Genomic DNA, 24,303 nt, shown 5'->3' on the forward strand with positions numbered 1-24,303 from the left:
TGCATCAGAATTCCCTGGGGACGAGGCTCAAACATGTATATTTAAAAATATAAATAAATGCCTTCGCTAGTTCTGAAGCATATACTTGGCGAGAACAATGGCCCTACCTAATCTGACCCCAGCTGACCTTTCCAAAATGATCTCCTAGACCTGTGGTCAGTGAATCTTTTCTGTACAGGCCCAGACAGTAAATATTTTTGGGTTTGCAGATCGTACTGTCTCTTTACAACCATGTAGCTCTGCTGTCGTGACACAAAAGCAGCTATAGACAATACATAAATCAGCGGGCACGGCTGTGTTCCAGTAACACTTTATTTAACAAAACAAGCAGTACGCTGGATCTGGCCCATGGGCTATAGTTTGCCAACCCCTGTCCAAGACCTTTGCCTAATTGGCCAAACAGAATGATTCACTGTACTCCATGGATCCCTTGTGTGTCCCCTATTCTATACAGTAAGGCTCCCGAGAATAGGATCCCTATCTGATTCATATTAGATATTATTCTCATTTTGCAAATAAGGAAACTAAGGTTTAGAGATGTTCTAATAATTTCAATTCAATTCAGTTCAAAAAGATTTTTGGCAATTGTTTCTTGGATATGACACAAAAAGCACAGCCAATGAAAGAAAAAAATACACAAATTCGACTACGTCAAAATTTAAAACTTTTGTACATTAAAGGATGCTATCAACAAAGTGAAAAGGCAGCCCAAAGTATGGGAGAAATATTTGCAAATCATATATCCAATAACATATATAAAGAGCTCCTACAACTCAACAACAACAAAAAAATAATGTGATTAAAAAATAGGCACAGTACTTGAATACACAATTCTTTAAAGAAGATATACAGATGGATAATAAACATACAAAAAGATGCTCAATATACTAATTATTAGGGAAGTGCAAATCAAAAGCACAATTAGATACCACTTCACACCCATTAGGATAGCTATTAAAAAAAAAGAAAATAACCCAAATAACAAGTGTTGTTACAAATGTGGAAAAATTGGAACTTATGCATTGCTGGTGGGAAAGTAAAATATAGCCACTGCTGTGGAAAATGTTATGGTGGTTCCTCAAAAAATTAAACATAGAATTACCATATGATCCAGCAATTCCACTTCTGGGTATATACCCCAAAGATTGAAAGCAGGGACTCAAACAAATATTTGTACACCAGTGTTCTTAGTGGCAGTATTCATAATAGCCAAAAGGTGGAAATAACCCAAACATCCACCAGTGGATGAATAGGTAAAGAAAATGTGGTATAAACATACAATGGAATATTATTCAACCTTAAAAAGGAAGGAAATTCTGACACATGGTACAACATGGATGAGCCTTGAGGACATTGTGCTCAGTGAAATAAGCCAGACACAAAGGGAAATGCTGTTTGATTCCACTTATATGAGATTCCTAGAATGGTCAAATTCATAAAGACAGAGAGGAGAATGGTGGTTGCCAGGGGCTGGGGGAGGGAGAAATGCAGATTTATTGATTAATGGGTACAGAGTTTCAGTTTGGGAAGATGATAAAGTTCTGGAGATGGACGGTGGTGATGACTGCACAACACTGTACTTAATGTAATTAATGCCACTGAACTATACACTTAAAAGCAGTTAAAATTGTAAATTTTATGTTAAAATAAAAATAAGTAATTTTTGCTGTATCATCTGATGAGTGGATAAACAAAATGTGGTAGGTATCTAAAAAATGGGAAATTATTCAGCAATAAAAAGAGATGAGATACAGATACAGGCTACAGCATGGATGAAACTTAAAAACATGCTAAGTGCAAGAAGCTAGTTACAAAAGACCACATATTATGTGATTTCATTTATATGAAGTGTCCAGAATAAGCAAATCAAGAGAGAAAGCAGATTGGTAGTTACCAGAGACTGGGCAGTGGTGGAGTGGGGAGTGATGGCTAAGAGGAGAGGGGTTTCTCTTTGGGGTAATAAAATATTCTAGAATTGATCTTGGTGATAGGTGAATAACCTTGTGAACATAGTGAAGTGGGCAAATTGTATGGTATATGAATAATATCTCAATAAAGCTTTTATATCTATTTTTTGTTTATTATTATTATTTTTAGATTAATTAATTTATTTTTATACAGCAGGTTCTCATTAGTTATCTATTTTATACATATTAGTATATATATGTCAATCCCAATCTCGCAATTCATCCCACCACTGCCCACCCCCTTCCCTGCTTTCTCCCCTTGGTGTCCGTACGTTTGTTTTCTACATCTGTGTCTCTATTTCTGCCTTGCCAGCTGGTTCACCTGTACCATTTTTCTAGATTCCACATATATGCATTAATATACAATATTTGTTTTTCTCTTTCTGACTTACTTCACTCTGTATGACAGTCTCTAGGTCCATCCACATCTCTACAAATGATCCAATTTCATTCCTTTTTATGGCTGAGTAATATTCCATTGAATATATACCACATCTTCTTTTTTTTTTTTTTTTGAGCAGATGGTCATTTTTATTTTAATATGCTTGAAAATGAATTCATCAAGTTTTTACATTATTTATCAAAATTTACATTTTTTTCCCCCAAACTAATTGCTTGAAATAGTCGGGAGCACACATATTCCCAAATCCAGACTTAATGACTTTTATACTGAGATACGTTTTCTGCTGGCTTCCTGTGAAATACAGAGAAGTAATTGTGGTGCGTGGACACAGGATCCTTTCATTGGCACCATCCAGAGGAAAGGCTTTTGATTTTATAGATACCACATCTTCTTTATCCATTAGTCTGTCGATGGGCGTTTAGGTTGCTTCCATGGCTTCTATATATTTTTTAAAAGTAATTATTGAGCTCCTATTATATGCCAGGAACAAAGCAGACAAATCTCCCTGCCCTCATGGGGTGTACACTCTAGCAGGGGGCACAGAAATTACATAGTAAATATAACAAACAAGTGTACTAAATAATACACATAACGTTAGGCGGTAATACGTGGAGCGGAGGAAAGAGAGCCACGCAGGGGCCTGGGGGCGCTGGGGGAGGGTGGGTTGCAGCTTTAAATTCAGCCAGGGGTTCAGTTTAACAGCTGACATTTGGGTAGATCTGAGGGCAGTGAGTGAGTCAACCAGAGGATACCTGGTAGGAGAGAGTTCTAGGAGAGTTCTAGGCAGAAAGAAGGGCAACGCAAAGACCATGACATGGGACAGTATCTGGTGACTCTGGGGAACAGGAAAGGAAGCCAATACGACTGGGAGGGAGGAAATAAGAAGAGCAGTGGGCGATGGGACCAGAGAAGGAACAGAGGTCACGCAGGGCCTTGCAGGCCACTCTAAGGATCTGGCTTTGACTCTGAGTGAAGCAGGAGCCACTGTTTGGGAAGAGACTGACGTGCATTTTAAAGGATCACTCTGGCTGGAGGATTGAGAAACAGTCTATCAGGGCACCAGGGTAAAAGCAGGGAGGCCAGAGAGGAAGCTACTGCAATAATCCAACAAGAGGTGATGGGGCTCAGAGCTGTGTGGTAACAGAAGTGTGAGGAGAGTTTAGGTGTCATCTGAAGGTCGAGGCAACAGGATTTCCTGACAAATTGAAAATGGGATGAGACAGAGAGGGGTCAAGAATGACTCCAGAGTCATTTTGCCCCAGAAACTGGAAGAACAGAATAGCCATCAACAGAGATAAGACAGGCTGCAGGAGGAACAGGTCTGGAGGAGAGTCGGAGTTCAGCTTTGGAAAGACTAGGTCTGAGACGTCGAGCCCAGGGGAGGTGTCGAGAAGGCTGCATATCTGGTCTGGAGTTCCCGTGAGGGCTGGCTGGAGCTTTAAGTTTGAGTGTCAGAGGCATATAAAAGCTATTCAGAACCATAAGACTGGATGAGATCATAAAGGGACGAATGAGTGTAGAAAGAGAAGGGAGCCGAGAACCGAGCCCTGGGGCTGGCAGCGCACACGGGGTGTCCAGAGCTAGCTCGTGGCAGAGCTAGGGCTTGGCCCAGATCCGGCTGATCACAGAGCCTGTGCTTTCATCTGGTCCTAGGTGCTGCTGTCAGGGTCTGGAATGCTGGGAGACTGGATGTTAGGGGTGCAGACATCATGGGACGTTAGGGAGAAGATGAGTCTCAGAGAGCCAAGTAACTACACCTCCTCCCCTGCCCCCATTGTGGTTTGGTCTGGTGATGGAGGAGAGAGATGAAGGAGTTAACTGTAATACCAGAACCTACAAAATCTTTGTGAAAGTTTGTTTCTTTACATCAGATTTGGGATGTGGCTCGGACTGTTCCACTAGCATTCTAGATGCTAGGAGGTCAAAAAGCCACCAAGATTTTATGAGCCACGTTGGCCCCTGACTTTTGACCATTACCCTAGGCCCCAAGAAACCATGACAGGTTCAGAAGGAGGCTTGCAGTTAGTGGTCCTTCTCTGCTCTCCCACGATCAGGCACCAATAAGGTTCACTGTCACTGTGCATTTCTTTGACTCTTCCCACCTGCTTTATCTTCCTGGTAATAGAGACAAGTTTTCTACTTGTGATTTTCTTCATATCTACTGATGCTGGGCAAGTGGAGGACCCTAGCACCACCCATGGAGCCGGCCAGGATGTTGGGCACACCAGGGTCCATCTGGGAATATTTCAGTTCTCCTGTTAAGCGCGTTACGTCTTAATATGCTAACAGCCCCCTCAAAAAGATAAGATTAACGACTTAGGACTTCCCTGGTGGTGCAATGCTTAAGAATCTGCCTGCCAGTGCAGGGGACACGGGTTCGAGCCCTGGTCCGGGAAGATCCCACATGCTGCAGGGCAACAAAGCCCACGCGCCACAACTACTGAGCCTGCGCTCTAGAGCTTGAGAGCCACAACTACTGAGCCAGCATGCCACAACTACTGAAGCCCGCGCGCCTAGAGCCCGTGTTCCGCAGCAAGAGAAGCCACCGCAATGAGAAGCCTGTGCACCGCAACGAAGAGTAGCCCCCGCTCGTCGCAACTAGAGAAAGCCCGCGCACAGCAACAAAGACCCAACGCAGCCAAAAACAAATTAAAAAAAAAAAAATAAGAAAGATTAAAGACTTGGGTTGGGTGAAGGTTGAACCGTCACACTGCTTCCTCCTGTCTCTGGCTAATGCCCTTATCTGTCACAGGACATGGGCAATGTTGGTGAATGTACAGGGCTGAAAATGTCGGACGGAGTTGGGGGAGGAGGAGGATTGTAAAATACTTCAGTGGAAGTTTTTCGCTCTTATTGTTGAGATGTAAGAGGTCAACCCAATTCATGATGATTGGGAAGGCCAGCTTGGTCTCTCTTCTCCACGCGATCCCAAGATCCCAAGAGCTTCAGCTCCTAAGAGGTAGAGACAGCCTGGTAGCACTAACATAGGTCACCTCAACCACACGAGGGAAGACGCTTTGCAGAAAGTAACTCTTAGCCACTTAAGCAGGTTTCCTGGGCTGACGCACTTTCTGCTTCCACCTGTCCTTTACCAGTTAGCCTTCTAAAATCAGAACAAGCTTAAAACCTCCAATGGGTCTCCACTGCCTATAAGACAATTCACCAGCTCCTTATTCCAGGCCCCAAACCACCAGACAGAACGAGCTCTTCCTGACCCCCCTCACCCCCACCATGTCCCCAAAGCACCGCTATGTCTCATGACAACACCGCCATGTTTTAGCCCAATGATCTGCACTGTGTCTTTCCCCCTCACTGAAGTCTTACTGAAATATGGATTATAAGTGTTCAGAAAAAAGCCCTTTTAGCCTAGCCCATCACATACCCTCTCTAGGTTCGTATTTTTCACAAATCTTTGCTGAACAACTGTCCATTCATATTTGTGATATTTACTTACACAGATGCCTTCAGTGTGTAAAAAAAGGGACAAGAATCTAATAAAAAGGTAAATGGAACCCCCCAAGTCCTTCAAAAATCAGCAGCATGTATCATTGTTATATCTAGATTTCATCAAACTGGCAAGTTTTCTCCTGGAGATGGCTAATCTCTGGGGTGGGTGAGGAGTGTTCTCAGGTAGTTTTTTCCCCGACAGGGCACAGGCCATGTAGACGCTCAGTGTTAACCTCCTGCATTAACCTGAAAAAACACTTGCAACCATTCCTCAGGAAACATAGTGTTACATCTTGGAAAAATCTCATTCTGACAAGACACAAGGCACATGGACAGAAGTCACAGAGAAAAGGCCACGTATATGCAAGATAGTCCCTCAGGAGTGTAGAAAACCACACTCACACAAAGGCACACACACACACACACACACACACGTCCACATAGACGTGTACGTGCACCACTGCCTCTGATCCTTTATTTCCTGATCAGTGAGAGTAGTTCTTCCTACGGCTTGTTGAAAGTTCAAATAAACAGACTGTAACAACATCCCCAAAATTGGTGCCTGAAGTTCAGCTCATGTATTAACATCCATAGTCTCTAATTCTATGAAGTCATAGCTATGCTTTCTCCACACTGAGGTCACTGACTATCGAATGGTTTGCCTGTTCACACGTACCTGCTGTTTGTTCTCTTTGGAATATGGCAACATGGTGGAAACATGAAACATGATCTCATGCCCTTGGTAGATGGTATAAACAGAATGAATCCCTGTGGTGTCATCTGTAAAATACAATATACATTTAGTGAGCACAGAGAATTCTGAGGCCATAAGGAAATAGTCTTTATTTGCAGACTAGAGGAATACAGCACAGTTAGTTCATCCCAAAGATCCTATGATTATCCACCTGAGTGGAAGCAACAGTATGGATCCCCCTCCAACTGATGCAAGGCTCCTGCCCACACGGGGGGACCTCTTCACTCCCCTCTAAGCTCTCTTGCTGTCTGATTCATGCCTTGCCTTGGAGCAGAGGAGATCATGAGAAGTCTGGGCTCAAAAGGAGAGTATGTTACAATCCCTTGCCTTCTAGTACTGCTGGTGTTCAGGACAAAATGAACACAAGACGACATACAAACAGCTATCATGTCCATAAAACAAAAGGAACTATATCCCTGGCAGCATTGTATAGTGATTCAAAGCATGCGCTTTGGAGTTAAGACTTGGATTCGAGTTCTCATTAGCTACGTTCCTTTTGACACGTTACCTTGCCTTCTCTGAGCCTCAGTTTCTTAATTTGAAAATGGGGATGAAAACAGTGTCTAACTCCTAGGGATGTCTATCAGATTACACTGGGAAAGGGCAGTGAGGATGACGGACCTGCAGGTACTCCAGGAGTCACCACAGGCACACAGAGCTTGTCAGGGGGGCAGGGGCAGGGGGGAGCTGAGGCCTGACAACTGGGACCAGATACTTCATCCCTGCATTTGCCAGTTAAGTTACTCACAGGGCAGCTCTCACAAATCACCTAACCTTTCTGTATTCAGAATCTGTGACATGACTCCAATGTGGGCGAGATGGGGCCCCCAGAGGGTCAGGGTACCTGATTTGAAGCCTATCAAATTTAGGCCAAATGAGCCTCACATCACCTGCCTGGCTTACATCAAGGACTGTCCGTGAAGAGCAAATAAAATGACAGAAGTAAAAGTACAGGAAAAAGACTAGAAATGCTGTACAGTTATAAGACAGCGTACCCCACCTTGGGTATAGATTCAAATTCAGATGAGGCTGACTAACAAAAGTTATACAAATCACAGCAGAATGGATCAGGAGGCAACCTTACTTTTGGTGTCCAGACCTCCACGGTAGCCTGTCCAGCCCTTGAGAGTGATTGTCTCACCCAGGAGATTTAAAAATTTTTGAAAAGCGTCACTTCCGATTTCTGTAAGAAGAGGTCAAATGTGAAGAAAGTAGTGTCCACAAGTCCCCGTTTTCTAACTGTGCAGTGAAATCACTTGAAAATTAACTAGGCTCCGCCGACACGTGCAGCAGGCGAACAGAATGAGAAATCGTGCTTCCCTCTTCTCGGAGACCGTACGGGAGGGTCACAGTTCCCAGAATCCGAGGAAAGGAAAACTACGGAATTAGACTAACCAACCTGAGCGCTGCCAGACTGGGGTCACAAGGCTCTAGTATTGAAAAATGAAAACATCATTACTGCTCCCATTGATAAGAAACAGGTCTTTAATATGAAAAGTGTGAAATAACAGGAAATAGGACCATTTTATAATTCTCTCAAGCATAAAAATCCCAGAGAAAAGTCGCCTCTTTGCTCCTGAGATTATGTAGAATGAAATTCCTCAAATCCCCATGTAATTTTCCAGTTAGACTGTATCCCTGGTGCCAGTAATTTGGTGACCAATAAATATTTGCCAGATGAAGGAAACTGGGCAACTTCTTTCCTATAAAGTTTACCCTGAAAATTTACCCTTCAACTTCATAAAACTACTGGCTGTTTCTTTGCATTAAAAACTCCAACGCAACAGGCAAGTTCAGCTGGGATCATCTAAATTGCAATGAAGTGGGGCGGGGTGTCTGTTAGAAGAAAGGAGACACTCACCGTTGCTGAACATGTCATCATCTGTGAGCTGCCCATCTTTGGCAAAAAGAACCCCAAACTTGAAATTCACAGAGCCCTTACAATGAGACAACAAAAGGTGCTGAATTTAGTTTTCTCATCAAAGCATACACAGTTGTGAGATGTGCTAGTCGTTTTTCAGGAACACTACAGTGACCTGAATGACTACTTGGTGGATTACTTCCTCCCCTCCATCTCAATTTTGACCAATATTAACAATCATTCCTTGATTTTCATAGCTTACAGAGGAAACTCTGTGCTCTTCTGTGAGTTCATTTGAAATTTCATTACTAATAATGTCTGCAGGATGCCAGGTCCATTCTGCAGCAAAACAGTGCTCAAAATAAATAGCCCACAGGAACTCACAGGACTGGCACCATCCGCTGATCAGCCCAGCAGCAGCAGTCTGGAACCTGGGGAGCTCAGTGTAATTCAAAATTTAACACAACAATCTGAGGCTGATATCTCGTGGACTCTTTTAGAAATAGAAATGGAAACTGTAGGCAACGTATTCTAAAAGCTCAGTTGCCCCAATTCCTAAAGCTATTTAATCTCAAGAAGTCATAAAACAGATGTGGGGAGAAAAAGGCAATCAAGAAGTAGTTAGTACAAATGTTCAGTCTACTATGCTCAACTTTAAATGCTGGGTTAAAATCAGACTCTGTGGGAATGATAAATACCAAATGCAAGATAACAGCTTCCACAGGGAAGAGAGAGGAATGGGATCAGGCAGCTCAACTGTATTTTTAATATGTATTTTTTTCTTAAATTGGGTAACAGGGTCATAGGTCCTCATTATATTGTTGTCTATACATTTTTGTGTGCCTGAAGTATTTTATAATTTAAAAAAATCTGAGGTTGGAAAAGAATCAACCTTTGCAAGGCTGTTTGATGAGGGAATTCTCAGGGGTCAGTTAAGGGGCAAAGAACAAAGGTGATTAAAACATTGCCAGTGGGTCAGAGCGGGGGATCGAGGCAGAGTGCCTGATGAATTCAGGACAGCTGGATCTGGGAGAATTAAGACTGAAAATCCAAAGATCTACGTCTGTACTTCTAAACATTTTTCTGTCCCCGATACACCTGAGGGACAGATGCATACCCATCAGTAGTAGTAATTTTCTATCTGGTGGTTTCCTCTACAGAGTGAGGAAGAGGGAGGCGGCTCCCAGGCTGGTCCCTCCACCCGGGGCTCCTCCACAGCTCCTTCTACAGAAGCTCTTGCCCACCATGCGGGTCTCAGCTCAAACATCAATTTCCGGAGAGGCCTTCCCTGATCTCCCAACACACTCCCCGCATTGTTATTCTCCGTCACGGCAGCTTATTTATTTTCTTAATAGCACTATTCACACTCTGTAATTCTTTCTATTGAGCTTGCATATTTGTCCGTTTCTACCACTAGAACTTAAGTCCTGTGAAGGAGGGAAGGTATACATCTTACTTTCCGTGGAATCTCCAGGACCCACCACTGTGCTGGGTATATTGGAGAGGGTTAATAAATATTCATGGCATAATTGTGTGCGTAATAAATGAGAAAAGAAACACAAGTGGTCAGATACAACTTATTTTTCACAAGCTGCTTCCAAATGATCACCTCTTCATCACAAACCCGTTTTTGGTAAATTTCTTAGGATTTTGTCAAGGATTTCTGTCCACTTCAGGGTTCTATGCTTTTTTGTAGCTCTTCTTTCTCTCCTTTGGGAATGTGACAGCCATCACATGTCTCTAAGACTCTGGCACCGTTTCCATTCTCAGTGGTCCCTTAACAAGCACCTACAGTAGTTTGGGGTCTGACAGATGACCCTCTTAGAATAACAGTGCAGGGACAAAAGCAGTGGTTCTCAAACTTGACCAGGCATCAGCATCACCTGGAAGGCTTGTTAAACTAAAGATTGCTGGCCCCATTCCCAGGGTCTCCAATTCCACAGGTCTGGGATAGGGTCCAAGAATTTGTATTTCTGATAAGTCCTCAGGTGACGTTGATGCTGCCAGCCCAGGGACCCCACTTTGAGAACCACAGGGCTAGAGGAACCAACCAGCAGACGGTCAGGAGGCCCAGGATCAGGTCCAGCTGAGCTGACAGCTAGCAAGCCAAGGGCAGAAAGACTGGGTCAGTGACCGGAGCGATGAGCCATGAGCCATGAACTAACAGCCTGTTAGAACCAGTAGGGACCCTATGGTCCACTGAATCCATAGCTTTCATTTTACAGGCAGGACAACTGAAGCCCAGGGAAGATGAGACTTGCCCAAGGCTGGTACTAAGTGGATGGCAGGACTGGGGCTGGAAGTCGGGTCTCCTGACTTTCGATCCAGTGCTCTTTCCAACACAGTGGCAGAGTCTTCCCAGGATGGTTTTGAGTTGAGCGAAGCTAAGAGTTACAAGCAGAAATAGGACCCACTGCTGCCTGATCACTGGCTGAAGCTTTAAAAAGCTTTGTTGGGGCAGCTCTGTGACTGGCATCAGTACCCTTGCTGAGGGTACTCACCCACTTCAGGGGGAGGCTCCAGGAAGACTGGTGTTGCAAGGCCTTGATAAGTACTTGAAATTCCTTGTGGGGTCTCATTTTGGTAATTTTGTTTCCTGGGCTTCCCAAATGATGTCAATGAATGACAGAGTTTTCTCCTATCTCCAGAAATCAAGGCATCGCTGAACAGATGCATTGTATTTTTTGAGGAGATAGTTTTTAGGAGGGGCTATTTGAGGAGGGCATCATTTGATTTAGGGCTACCTGACCACCACGGGTCATGTTTTAACGAAGTGTTGAACCTAACGTCATCAGTGCTTCGTGAGGCTGGCTGCTACTTGGGGGATGGGAGGGAGTGCTCAAAGTTCCAAGACCATACCTGGGCCCCTGGAGGGAGGTGACTGGTGGAGGGAATCCGTGGGAACTGGTTTTCTCGGCACTTCAGTCCTGCTCAGACACTCACCATAGAGATAAGGTCATATCTGTAATGCCTACTTGTATGGGACTTTACATTTTTAAGTTCTAAATTTCATGAGACAAAACTCAACATGATTATAACCAACGTATAGTCACATTCTTGGGAATTAATAGTATGCTAGGAATTATATTTCTTCTGAAGAAAGTGAAGTATAAGGGGGAGACTAACGTCCCATTGATTCCAGAAGAATCTTTTGGAATCAAGAAATGATGTCCTGATTCAAAACTGGATGCCCCCGGTTGCTTGTTACTCTTATTTAGGCAGTGTCTCCATATTTCTGTGATTCCCATGTTCCTACACATCTGTCACCCTCTCCACGTGTGTTTACTTGGGATGCCATGTTCTCTCCTGGCGGGGGCAGGGGGCGCTCTCTACACAGTGGACAAATAAAACTTGGGTTTCAGGACACCAAACAACACTTTACCAAATAGCTAACCTTTCAGAAACATCACTAGTATTGTTTACTATTTTTTCCCCTGCCCATCTTTGCAGCTGATTATCACTATAATTGGGTGGAATTGAGATAAAGTCAAGAAGCTGGCAGGATTAAAGAAGAGTGCATTGGCCACACAGCTCTCAGAGAAGCTCTGAAGGATGCTGACCACTGCTGACACCTCTTCAAGTACATTGTCATGAGTGCTCTTGTTGCTTCTAGCAAATATCCCCTTAGTAAGGAAATAAAATTGAGAAATAAAGAGATCAGCTACTCCTTTTTCAAAATTTGGGAGATCCAAAGGAAAGTGTGAGAGGATATACACCAAACAGCAAACAGTGGTTCTTCAAGGGAGGGTGGAAGTGGCGAAGTGGGGGAGCTTTCATGTTTTCCATTGATAAATTTCTGTATCGTTTGTCACAACGGGCAGGGGCATGCACTCTTGGGTGCTCAATAAATATTTGTGAATTAGTGAGTAGAGTAATTTTGAGACATAAAAACTATATATAGTATAATCCTAATTTTATATAAAATATAACAAACATATATCAGAATGTGATACTATACCAATACTAGTTTTCTCGTGATTGTAGGTGATATTTTCTTTATGCCTTTTGTGCATTTCTGTATTTTTCAAATGTTTGTCAGAAATGTGTATGACTTTTATTTTTTGCCTTTTACAAACTACACGTGGAGTTCATGGATTCTTTAGCAAAAAGCATGATTCATACATGGATAACATGTAGATTAAAATGTAGATGTCTCCTTCTGCCTGCTCTCTGCCTCATCCCACATTACACTTCCATGAACCTGCCCAAAGCAACTCCTGCCAACAGCCGGCGGTGAAACCTCTCAGCCTCCTTCCTTGCATTTACATCGCCATGTTCAGGAATCAGCTGAGATGCCGTTGCCTCAGAGAAACCCTCCCTGTTTGGTTAACGTACAAAACCTACCCCTGACCCCACATCACCTGCCTTGTTTACTTTCCCCACAGCTATTGGGGCTGTCAATAGTACCGTGTTTATGTTTGCTTATTTACTTGCTTAGTTGGTCTTAGCCCACCAGATTGTAAACTCCATGAAGAAGGGACCTTGTCTTGTTTAGCAATGTATCCCCAATGCCTCGAGTAGTACACGGTTCACCCACAGTCAGAGTTCAGTAAACATTTGTTGAATCAATGAATGGAGGAGAGGAGTGAATGAATACACATAGAAATCTGTGTTTATAAAAACAACTGGGATTATACTGTAAGTATTGCCCTGTGAATTGCTTTTTTCTCAGTAAATACTATGTCGTGGAAATGTTTCCATGCCAGTAAATAGAGGTCTACCTCATTCTTTTTAATGGCATCATAGTATTTCATAATTCATTCAATCAATACATAATTCACTTATTCAACCAACAAATATTTACTCTGTGTCCTCTATCTGCACAGTTCTAGGCTCTGAAGATACAGCAGTGAACAAAATTGAATTAAGTCCTTGCTCTCATTCTAATGGGGGCAACAGATAAAAACTGAATAAATGAAATCCATGTGTTAAGAAGATAAACAAAGCAGTGAGAAGGGCGGTGGGTGAGAGGCAGGGTGTGCTATTTTAAACAGGTGACCAGGGAAGGCCTTGCTGAGCAGAGATACTAATTAAGTGAGGGTGTGACCTGTGAGACACCTGGGAGGAGCATCCCTGCGGTGGGAAGAGCAGGCTTCCTGAGGAGGTGGAAGAAGAAGGAAGTCAGTGTGGTTAGTGCAGAGAAGAGGATGGAGAGGTGGCGCCGGCCACAGCACGCAGGCCCTCGTAGGGAGGGCCTGGCCTGGCATGTTTGGATACTCTATGAAAACTAGAAGAGAGGGCAAGAAAGGAAGCAGGGAGAAGAGCTGGAGAGCTGCAGAGTCCAGGCAGGAGACGGTGGGGCTGGTGTCGCGGGGTTCGAGTGGTGGTGGTGGAGGCACTGAGACGTGTCCATGGAATGTGCCGATGGATTAGATGGGGGGTGTGACAGAAGGAGAGGTGTCAAGGATGTTTCCAAGTTTGGCCTGAGCAACTGGACGGATGATACTGCCATTTACCGAGAGGCACAGTGTACACACACTCCACTGATTTACTCAACTGTCTATTGATAATATTTCGGATATTTCTCTATGTTAGTTATGGACTTGGAAAACCCAACATATTTTTTTTTTAAAGATTGATTGATTGATTGATTGCTATGTTGGGTCTTCGTTTCTGTGCTAGGGCTTTCTCTAGTTGCGGCAAGCGGGGGCCACTCTTCACCGTGGTGCGCGGGCCTCTCACTATCGTGGCCTCTCTTGTTGCGGAGCACAGGCTCCAACATATTTTTTTTTTAAGGTGGGACAACAGAAAATGGAAACATGCAAATAATATGGCATTCTGTAAGTCGAGTGTGCTAATAAAGTACACTAGCTTTAACTGAAGGAAAACAAAAACCTAATTCCTTACCCTGATCATGAGGTTAAATTCGAATATTTCCAAGCAGATTTAAGCAGCTTGATTGTTTTTCTATCTTTACGGCTAGCTGCATAGAAAATTCTGAAATACACCCGAGAAAACATGTCAGTGGAGGCTTTCAGTGATAAGAGATTCTCGCTGTGCAAATCCACAGAGAGGTGTGCCTGGGAGAAAGGGCTGTGTTCCTGGTGAAGGGGGAGCTCGTTTACAAATATGGAGGCAGAGCGGCAGGACCAGGCGTCTCGCGAGGCTACTTACCTCTTGTTCTTCAAGAACCAGCAAGTCCTGTCAAATGAAGTTCGAAAAGTTATGTCCCTGCTGAATGGTGGTCATTTTATGTTGACTTTCTATGAAAGCCAAGCTTCAGTCTACTGACCTTGACACCACTTTTCTCCCCTTCGAAGTGCTTAAAATATTCAAATTTAGCTCTACAGATTTTTATACAATACCTGGTCATTTAGGAAAGGCATATTATACCACAACTATCAGGAAACAAAGATGATGCATAGCAGTGGGAAGAAACACACAGATACCTAGGTTTCTCTAACCACTTAAAGCTAGCTTATCATATGCTGCTTCTGGGAAGATTTCGCCTGAGAAAAATGTTACACAGAAGGGCAGCAGAAACAGACAAATAACATTTTAAAACAGCATCAGCCACCTTCCCACTTTTGGTGGAAAGATGCCTTCTTTAGAGTGCAGTTGGTTTATTTTCTGTTTACCTTTTGGATCCAGTGATTTGTACGAACTCTTTTCCCTACACCGGAAGCCTGTTGCTCAAGCCTTCCTAAGGGAAATCTACAGACACGTGATGACAGCAGGGGAACTACTGCTGGTAAGTTGCACACACACACACACACACACACACACACACGCTTGGATGCTCACACCCACAGAGGATGGAGGGAAAGCTCATGAATGGAAGGGAGAGTGTGAAAGTGTCTTTTGTTTGGTGAAAAACAGGCATAGAGTTATGATATAAATAGGCAGAAGGTTGCTGTATCTCGTTTTCTTGTCCTGTCTCATTTTGTGGGAGAGAGAAAGCAGATAAGGATGGCCAGGCAGGGGTGACCTCTCTGGGCAGAGGGGATCTGCTCAGCAGCAAGATGCAGAAGGAAGCATCCAAAAGGCTCGTGGGTTTTGGCCCCAGTGTCTGGGGGTCCAGGTTCCAAGAAGGAAAGGATTGAGTATGATAACTGGTACAAATGAAGTAATAAGGACACACTGGTACTGAACTTATAATTCTAATTTGTTTTTAAGGTGGCTATAAGGAACTACTATTAAGCACAGTATGGCTTAAAGTTGCTTAAAGTTTAACCTAACACAACCATTTTTGCCTCAGTTCCTTCTGGGGTTCAGTCAGGGTACAAATACTATTTTAAAAATTAAATTAGAACAAAAGACATGGGAATTCACAATTCTATACATTTCTGGTAAGCTAAGTTGAGAGCCAGTAACTTATTATAAAAGCTAACTGTATCGTGAAGGTATGCACACAAAGATCGCTCATGCTTCCATCCATCCTTCTCATACTGCCTGAATTATTTCCCTAAAAAGCAGATTTAAGCATGATGCTCCTTTGCTTAAAGATTCTACTGGCTCCCTGCTGTCTCCTGGATAGAGTCCAACCTGCCTCTCCAGCCTCTTCCTGTGTCACCCCACCTGGCATGCCAACTCCTCGAAGCTCAGCTCTAACACACAACTGTCACACCGTTAGTGATGGCTGTGTTTATACGTTTCAAGGGGATGATTTCAAAGTGAAACTGATTGCAACTGCAAGACAAAAGTTTGGCTGACATTTTTCTGATGGACTGTTACCTAGTTTATGACTCTAAATTTTTTTTCTCCCAAGGCGGACTGCTTTCCCTTAACAGTAAGTCCTAAGAAAACAGGACAGCTTTCTGGACATCTTCTATCCTCTGAATTTCTGAAAATGACAGACTCCCAGCCTCTATCTGAGACTGATTGCATCAGAATGTCGGGTGGGAGGTTCTCCATGATGAGAACCACTGGTGATTCTGGTTGGGATCCTAGGCTAAGAATCACCGATGATTCGTCAGTTCTAACACTGTGATCAAATTTATACAATTATGAAGCACAGAATTCTCTGTTACCTTTTGTATCTCAGGATGAAAAATTTCCCTGGGGCCTTTCTCGAATTTGTCCAGATTCATGGCACTGAAATAGAATGGACAGAGTGAGCCGCAGTGTGGTGGAAACTTAAACAATGTGGAGCCAGTCTCAGGTCTTCAGGAAAGCTAAGTATTATCTCCTAGAAAATCATAGCTGGATTCCCTGAAGGGCCACAGGAGGTACAAACCAACAAGGAGTGATCAATGAAGGAACATACGCGAGTAACCAACTGCAGTGGCTGTACCCTGAGCACACTCACAGAGTAAGAGAGGGAGGGGGGAATTGAGAGCATCTGTTTCAGGCAACCTTGACTAATCTCCATGATTCTTACTTTTATTTACTAAAAAAGTGATTCACTGACATTTACATAGCAATTAATGATAAAGTGAAATGTAATTAAGATGACCTGACATGTCTTTCTTCCTTTGGCAATTCCTCTCCCACTTAGGGCAAAAGGCTGTCCTTAGCAGGATTGTTCTTTTATGTTTTGCTTTGGACAAGCAACGTGAATTTCCTTGAGCTAAGTTCCTCTAGAGGCAAAACAAGGAAATTGGACTAGACGATGTCTAAGGCCCCTTTCAGCAAGAATCCTCATATTTGTAAATGAAAGGTAAAAATAATAGCTAATATTTACAGAGTATTTACTATATGCCAGGCACCCTGCTAAATGCTTTACATGGATTATCTCATTTAATCTCTATGAGGCAAGTACTATTTTATCCCCATTTTAAGGATGAGTAAATTGAGGCTCAGAAGTTAAAGAAATAGTCCAGGATAACAATGCTGTGAAGTAGTGGAGCCATGATGTGAACTCAGGCTTATCTGACTCCATAGTATTTATATTTTAATTTCCTTTTAAGTTTCCAAGTTCATGATTGTAACAAACAGATAAAATATTTTCTTCTATTGGCAGCAACTGCAGAAGTTTTAATCTTCGCATCTTTAAAAATACTCTCTCGCTGCAGCTTGCTCTGGCTATGAGTGGAGGACTGAAAAGTGAAGGCCTACTCAGACAATTAAATGAAATTACAACTCAGTGAAATCCCTGGTCTTTAAATATACAGAAGAAAGGAGCTGGAGAAACTTCATTTTAGAAGAAGAAGAAGAAAAAAGGATTCACAGAAATTTAAGCCAATATAATTCAAACTATTGCTCTCAAAGCAAGTTAAGATTTAGAAGCAGCAAGATACTTCTGTGCTCAAGAAAAAGGTTAACCTCTGCACTGATGCCCTCTTAGCTCGGGCTTCAGACTGGCCAGGAGAAAGATCAGGGGGCCTAGAGCAGAGGGGAGAAGGTCTGCAATCTGAAGACAAAGTCAAGCTTGAACGTGAGATATGAAATGTTTTACTTCTTAATCTCAGGACCCTTTCATCAGCCAATTGCAATCCCTAACTGACAGTCAAGTTTGTCACTCTAACAGACATTCTGGCAAGTATGAGTCGTGGGTGGGAACATCAAAAACAGCACCTCCTGCCACCACCTAGTTGCAGATGAATAAAGACTAAATCACCAGGCCACCAGGATAAGGTCTCAGATTCACACAGGATGGCATTGGTGATTGACAGCTCAAGCCCTGGCATCACACGAACCCAGGTTTAATTCCCAGCTCTGTGGTTTACCAGCTGTGAGATCTTTGTCAAATCTCTTCACCTCTCTGAGGCTCCGATTCCTCCTATGTGGAGTGGTGGTAGTAATAGATCTACTTTACAGAGCTGATTTAAAGATTCCCCAAGAGAATGCGTGTTCAGCATTTAGCACAGCGCCTGACAAACAGAAGCTACTGTTACTACAATGTAACATCTTAGCTGGTGACAGAGCAACAGGCCGACCTGCGTGGTGGCATTCCCGAGGGGAGGCTGCCACCCGACATGGGGGAGAGATGAGAGGGAGGTGGAAAGATGGGGGCACGAGAGGCAGCTGAGCACCGAGCAGCGAGTGGTTCCTTCCATTCATTTAACTTTCTGTTGGTGAAGAATAAGCACGTTCTTCTCAGAGAAGCATTTGCTGACATCTGAGTTTCTATTTCAAACCAGAAAAATGAAAGGAAAAAAATTTCTTGATTTTCTTTACAAAACCAAAATATTTGCATGCGTGCCGGAAAAAAGAAGCAGGTGATGCATGCAGAACACAGATGCTTGAGAGCAAAGCTCAGAACCAGCCAGACCTGGACTTGTGCCTCAGTCCTACTACACACAAGCTGTGTGATCTTGGCTTTGTCCTTCTGGGCCTCTATTTCCTCATCCATAAAATGGGGATAATAACACTATCTGTCCTATAGGGCTGCTGTGAAGATTCAGTGAGGTAATGCATGTCGAGGGCTTAGCAAAATGTTGAGTATAACTCCAAGGTCCAAGGAAATAGCAAGCTGACATCAGAATGATCACAGGAAAAAACCCATTTATGGGTGCCTGGTGTTGGGTTTCTGCTCATTTGTACTCACCTTAAGATGGACTTCACAGAGAGCGTTTTTGTGGGGCTGTAGGGAAGGCATATTTTCTGGGTACCCTGGAAAGTCAAAACAGCAAACCAGTGAGAAGTCTGGCAATTTCCATCTCTGAGAGAGTCTTACCTGGTCATTTAAAAGAAACCCATGTCCAGTCTTTCTCATTTTTCTTCATATATATAAATACATTCTATGTTAGAAAAACTCTTACTGAGGTTCGACAGCATCTTCCACCATTCCCCCCTACCTGGCATTTACGCTTTTCTTTTCTTTTTTTTTTTTGCCTTGGGTCTTCGTTGCTGTGCATGGGCTTTTCTCTAGTTGCGGTGAGCGGGGGCTACTCTTCGTTGCTGTGTGCAGACTTCTCATTGTGGTGGCTTCTCTTGTTATGGAGCACAGGTTCTAGGTGCGCAGACTTCAGTAGTTGTGGCGCACGGGCTTAGTTGCTCCTTGGCATGTGGGATCATCCTGGACCAGGGATCGAACCCTTGACCCCTGCATTGGCAGGCGGACTCTTAACCACTGTGCCACCAGGGAAGTCCCGGCATTTACGCTTTAAGAATTACTCTGCAGCGTCTGGACTGCTGGGTCCGCGCTGTCTCAGGTGCTGCGATAAGCAGATGAGCCGTCTGAACCAGAGGAGAAGGGGGTTTGGTCTCTGAGTCAAGAATTGGATCAGCCTCAAAGATCAGAAGAAGAAAACTGTCTCCACACATTCAACGGGACCCAAATGTGATTCCTCCAGGTCAAAGAGTTTTTAAACTAGAAATCACCCGATTCTTTCAGAGAAGTTTTCATAATGTGTACTTTTATATTTGTCTGTGTTTACTTATTTAAAGTCTGTTTCTTCCTCTCTGAATGAGTACCCATTGTGACCAATTCATAGGAAGTACTCAATCAATACTGGTTGAACGAAAGGGAATGAAGGAAGGATTGCCTGATGGCTCAGTCCCACGTCTAAGCACTGAGGAGAGATGAGGGCTAGTCTCTTTTACAATCTCCAAGAAAGAGACGATACAGATTTATAATTTGCGAAGGATTTATACTACACGCTCATTTAGCAAAAGAGATTATGACGCAGTCCACGTATAAAATTCCCTTTCTAACTATGACTAATAATAAAATTGGCAGCACAAACAGCTAGAGAAGGGAAAGGACATTCCTTGTAGGAATCAGGCAAGTTTGTTCATGTTTTCGGGACACATCTGCAAACTCATGTGTCCGAGCCCTGAGCAATGGCACGGAGTGGAGTTCCCCAACCTTTTCAAGCCCTTGATCTCTTTTGGCAAACTAAACTTTCACACCCAGGGCCCTGGAGAACTGGGTATTCTCACCCCTACTCCAGGCTGGGGATGAGTATGCCTTCCCAGTTAAGTGTCAGAAGTTGCACCAGGTAGAGCCCTTCTTTTGGATTCTCTACTAGCCAAGGAAATTAAGTTGAGTTTTCTTTTTTTTTTTTGTAGTTTGCATTCCGCAGATTTAAAAAAATTTCTACATATAAATATTATGATAGGAATATGCATTTTCAAATTCCACATGACCCACCCACTGAAACCTGAGTTACTCCTGCGGCCTTGCTTTTTCACCGGCCCCAGCTTACCTCATACTGTGGTCACCTGTGTGGGATGCCAACCGGTCTAGAACAGGGTCTTGAATCTGACCTTCTTGCTTGTCTACCTTTTCTTCTCACCAAACACACCAAAGGCAGCTTTTAAGAGAAGACCGGGGCAGCTTTGGGGGGAATGTATGGAATGAGAGAGGGAGGATCCAGCCCTGCCTGGGTGCTGGTAACATCGTCACAAGCTGCTGAAATGGATGTGAAACCCAGGGCTCTTGGGATTGTGGATCTGTACTTTTCTTCACTATAAAGGGGTAAAGCTCTTCCTCCCCGTCATTTTTTTTTTGTGGCTTTCCAGGGTTGCTGTTCTAGAAAAAACACCTTCCAGTTCTCTGTTTTCAGTGGAACCAAAAAATGCACAGGGAGAGTCAAGTACAAGTGCATATCAGGCAACACTAAGTGAGCAGAGCAGGACACAGAAGTGCATGTCCACATTACCCCATTTAGCGGGTGTGTGTGTGTGTGTGTGTATGTGTGTGTGTTTACGGACAGATGTCGAGAAGGACGCTGCAGTGATTATCACTGAGTAGTTGGATTTTGATCCTCTTCTTTTTCACTTGCTGTATTGTCTGGATGGATTTTTTACAAGTGTGAGTCATTTTTTCTCTTTGGGTTTAGAAGGAACACAGCCAGAGATGTGCAAGACAGTTTCTAGCAGGGTTTATACGTTTAGCTGTGTTTCTGTTTAATGAGAGAATGTGAGCTCACGGGGGGGGGGGGGGGGGGGGCGGGCGGGGGGGGGCGGGGGAGGGAGCGCTGAGTCACCTGCATTGTTGGATTCCCCACACCCTCCAGCGCTGGCTTTGGGCCAACAGGGGCTCAATAACTGACCCTGACGCTGATGTTCTGCTTTGATGTGTTCATCTCCTCACTGCCCTTCAGTGGGCAGCAAACACCTACCCAGCCCTGCACATAATTTAGGGCCGAGAGAAGAGGCTCTGGATTTGGGCATTGGCACTTCTCAGAAGAAGGGGATTAATGCTCCTTCTGCACACCCCATGCTGCCTCCACGGTGGTCCTGGGTCTCAATCCCACCTCCCTGACTTCTCTCACCACCCAAGAGTCATCCCCAGAAGGCTCCTGTTTCTCTTGTATTTCCTGTTCCTTCTGTCTGGAACGACCCCCACCCCTCCCCCTACTCTCTATGTGGCTGTTTCCCTTTCATCCTGTGGGTCTCTTTAAATGTCACCTCCTCAGGAAGCTTCCCTGACTATCTCACTTTGGCAGGCCTCCGTATTGTTCGTTCTCTGTCTTCGTTTCCTTCAGAGTGCTCATCACAATTTATAATGTAATACAGACAATATCTTTGGAAATTAAAACAAGCAAAACTTCCCCTTGCCTTTGCCCCACTCTTCCTGCCCCAGTACCTGGCAACCGTCCCAGGTGAGGAAGTGAAGTGACTGTTTTCTGAAGGAAGAAGGTAGGACTGAGAAAATCTCTTCTGGAAGGAGGTAGCAGAAGTGCGACACGGACCCTGGCCTCAGTGGAAGGAGGGAAGAAGGAAGACAGGGAAGCTGAGGGGTTAGGTGTTGGGGCCCTTGATGCCTCCGTCCCGAGGGCAGGCCTGGATAGGGGCAGGGGTGGGGAAGCTGTAAGCACATCAAGGTAAGACCTGGAAGCACCCGGACTAGAGGCTCACTTCCCAGGCATGGCTTTCCAGAGGAGTCCTTAAGTCCAGGCAGAACCTGTCTGAACACAGTGAGGGGCAGTAACTCGGTAGCTTCCAGCATGGATGGCCAGCAAGATTAGAGACCCGAGCCTAAGGCGACGCTCCCGCCTCCTCCCGTGTGACCCGGGGCTGAGAGAGTGCAGCACTTCCGAGAGGCTCGGCAACCAGCAGAGACCTGGGATCAGGTCAGAGCGTTCACATGTGCAGTGACTTCACTACAAGGAGCAAACGGCCGGGACCAAGGACTTCAGGGACAGGTGTTCTCCAATGACCCCCCCAAAAGCCGGAGGAGACCAGTTACACCTCAGTGGTTGCTCCTCCACAGCAGAAACCAGAAAGAACCCAGAGGGCCCCGTGGGGATCCCAGGCCCTCCCCTCCCACCACCATGAGGTCTCAGAGGTCCTCTCTTCACATACCCAAACATTTACTTCAGGAGAAACAGGGCTAGGGGACTGAAATCGGAAAGGCTGATTATTTGTCCAAAAGAGACAGAGTCATCTGAAGAGAATATTTAAGCTAGAAGAGACTGGAATACTGTAATAGGCAAACATAAAAAAAATAAGTAAAAAAAAATGGAGGGGGCCAGAAAACAGCCTTCCTGGTGCAGAAGATAAGAGGCTTTGGATGAAGGCACCAGCCCTTCTCAGTAGGTGACTAAGGAGAAGAGATGATCATGCACTTGGGGAAAACTGGCACGTGTTCTCCAGTGTTATCTTCTAAAACTGATGCTTAAACTTGCTTCAAGGACAGCCATGCTAACGGCAAGACTGACCCCAATTGCAGTGGCATGGGGAGAGGGGTAAGGCCAAAACTTGTCTGCAGGAAATAATTCATGAGTAAGACCTAACTATTTTAGATAAGATTTTTACCTTAAACCTGCTTAAAGAAAGAAAAATTTCTGAAACATAACATAGAAGTTTATATAAATAGAGGCAGCAGAGCACACTGGTTAAGTTGGACTTCAATTCATTAATTATTAATCATTTCATGAATTCATTCAACAGATATTTATTGAGCTCCTTCTATGTGCCAGGCACTGGGCTTGCTGGTGGGGATACTGAGGACAAAGCAGTTATGTCCCCTCTTTTCACGGAGCTCACAGGATAGGGAGAGTGACAGCATGAGTCAAAGAATTACATATAGAATTAGTTATGTACAGTGGTGACAGCTCAGCATGCAGTCCTGGGTTCTGCCTGGTCTGCCACCTCCCTCAGTCATGTCATTTAAGTTCCCTAAACTATAATAACACCTATGCATTTGGAGGACGTACATGGCATACAGTAAGTGCTCAATAAATGTTAGATTTTATTGTTATTACTAGTACTAGTTTTAATCATCACAAAAAGTTCCTAGCCACAGTTTATTCTGTAGTGGTTCCTGGAAATTCTTTCTGGGCTTTTTGAAGTTGCTGCTTTATTGCTATATAGGTATGCATGCATGCAAATGTGTGTGTATGTATGTGTGTATAAAAAATTACTGTTCCTTATGGGGATATATGTATATGTATAGCTGATTCACTTTGTTATATAGCAGAAACTAACATTGTAAAGTAATTATACTCCAATAAAGATGTTTAAAATTTAAAAAATTTTAAAAAAATTTTAAAAAATTATTGTTCTTTTACGTTTATGCTAATTTCTTTTCCAAAAAGAGCTACATAGCAATTTTGATACACTATGTAGCTGAGATAAAAATCAGCATGCAGAGAGGGCAGACAGCAGAAGCAAGAAGAACTACAATCCTGCAGGCTGTGGAACAAAAACCACATTCACAGAAAGATAGACAAGATGAAAAGGCAGAGGGCTATGTACCAGATGAAGGAACAAGATAAAACCCCAGAAAAACAACTAAATGAAGTGGAGATAGGCAACCTTCCAGAAAAAGAATTCAGGATAATGATAATGAAGATGATCCAGGACCTCGGAAAAAGAATGGAGGCAAAGATCGAGAAGACGCAAGAAATGTTTAACAAAGACCTAGAAGAAGTAAAGAACAAACAAACAGAGATGAACAATACAATAACTGAAGTGAAAACTACACTAGAAGGAATCAATAGCACAATAACTGAGGCAGAAGAACGGATAAGTGACCTGGAAGACAGAATGGTGGAATTCACTGCTGTGGAACAGAATAAAGAAAAAAGAATGCAAA

General features: G+C 43.7%; 1 protein-coding gene across 1 annotated transcript in view; it reads right to left on the reverse strand.

The window, feature by feature from the left end:
* Positions 1-24,303, reverse strand: part of GARNL3 (GTPase activating Rap/RanGAP domain like 3) — a 129,614-nt gene that overhangs the window by 39,193 nt on the left and 66,118 nt on the right. The window contains exons 6-11 of the mRNA XM_068552556.1: positions 18,862-18,926; positions 16,403-16,466; positions 14,547-14,573; positions 8,433-8,508; positions 7,656-7,754; positions 6,494-6,597 (exon numbers count right to left, since the gene is read on the reverse strand). Coding sequence (XP_068408657.1) covers positions 6,494-6,597; positions 7,656-7,754; positions 8,433-8,508; positions 14,547-14,573; positions 16,403-16,466; positions 18,862-18,926 — 435 coding nt within the window. The remainder of the gene's footprint in view (positions 1-6,493; positions 6,598-7,655; positions 7,755-8,432; positions 8,509-14,546; positions 14,574-16,402; positions 16,467-18,861; positions 18,927-24,303) is intronic.

This window comes from Eschrichtius robustus, chromosome 10 (genome assembly GCF_028021215.1).
Source record: "Eschrichtius robustus isolate mEscRob2 chromosome 10, mEscRob2.pri, whole genome shotgun sequence".
Taxonomy (NCBI): Eukaryota; Metazoa; Chordata; class Mammalia; order Artiodactyla; family Eschrichtiidae; genus Eschrichtius; species Eschrichtius robustus.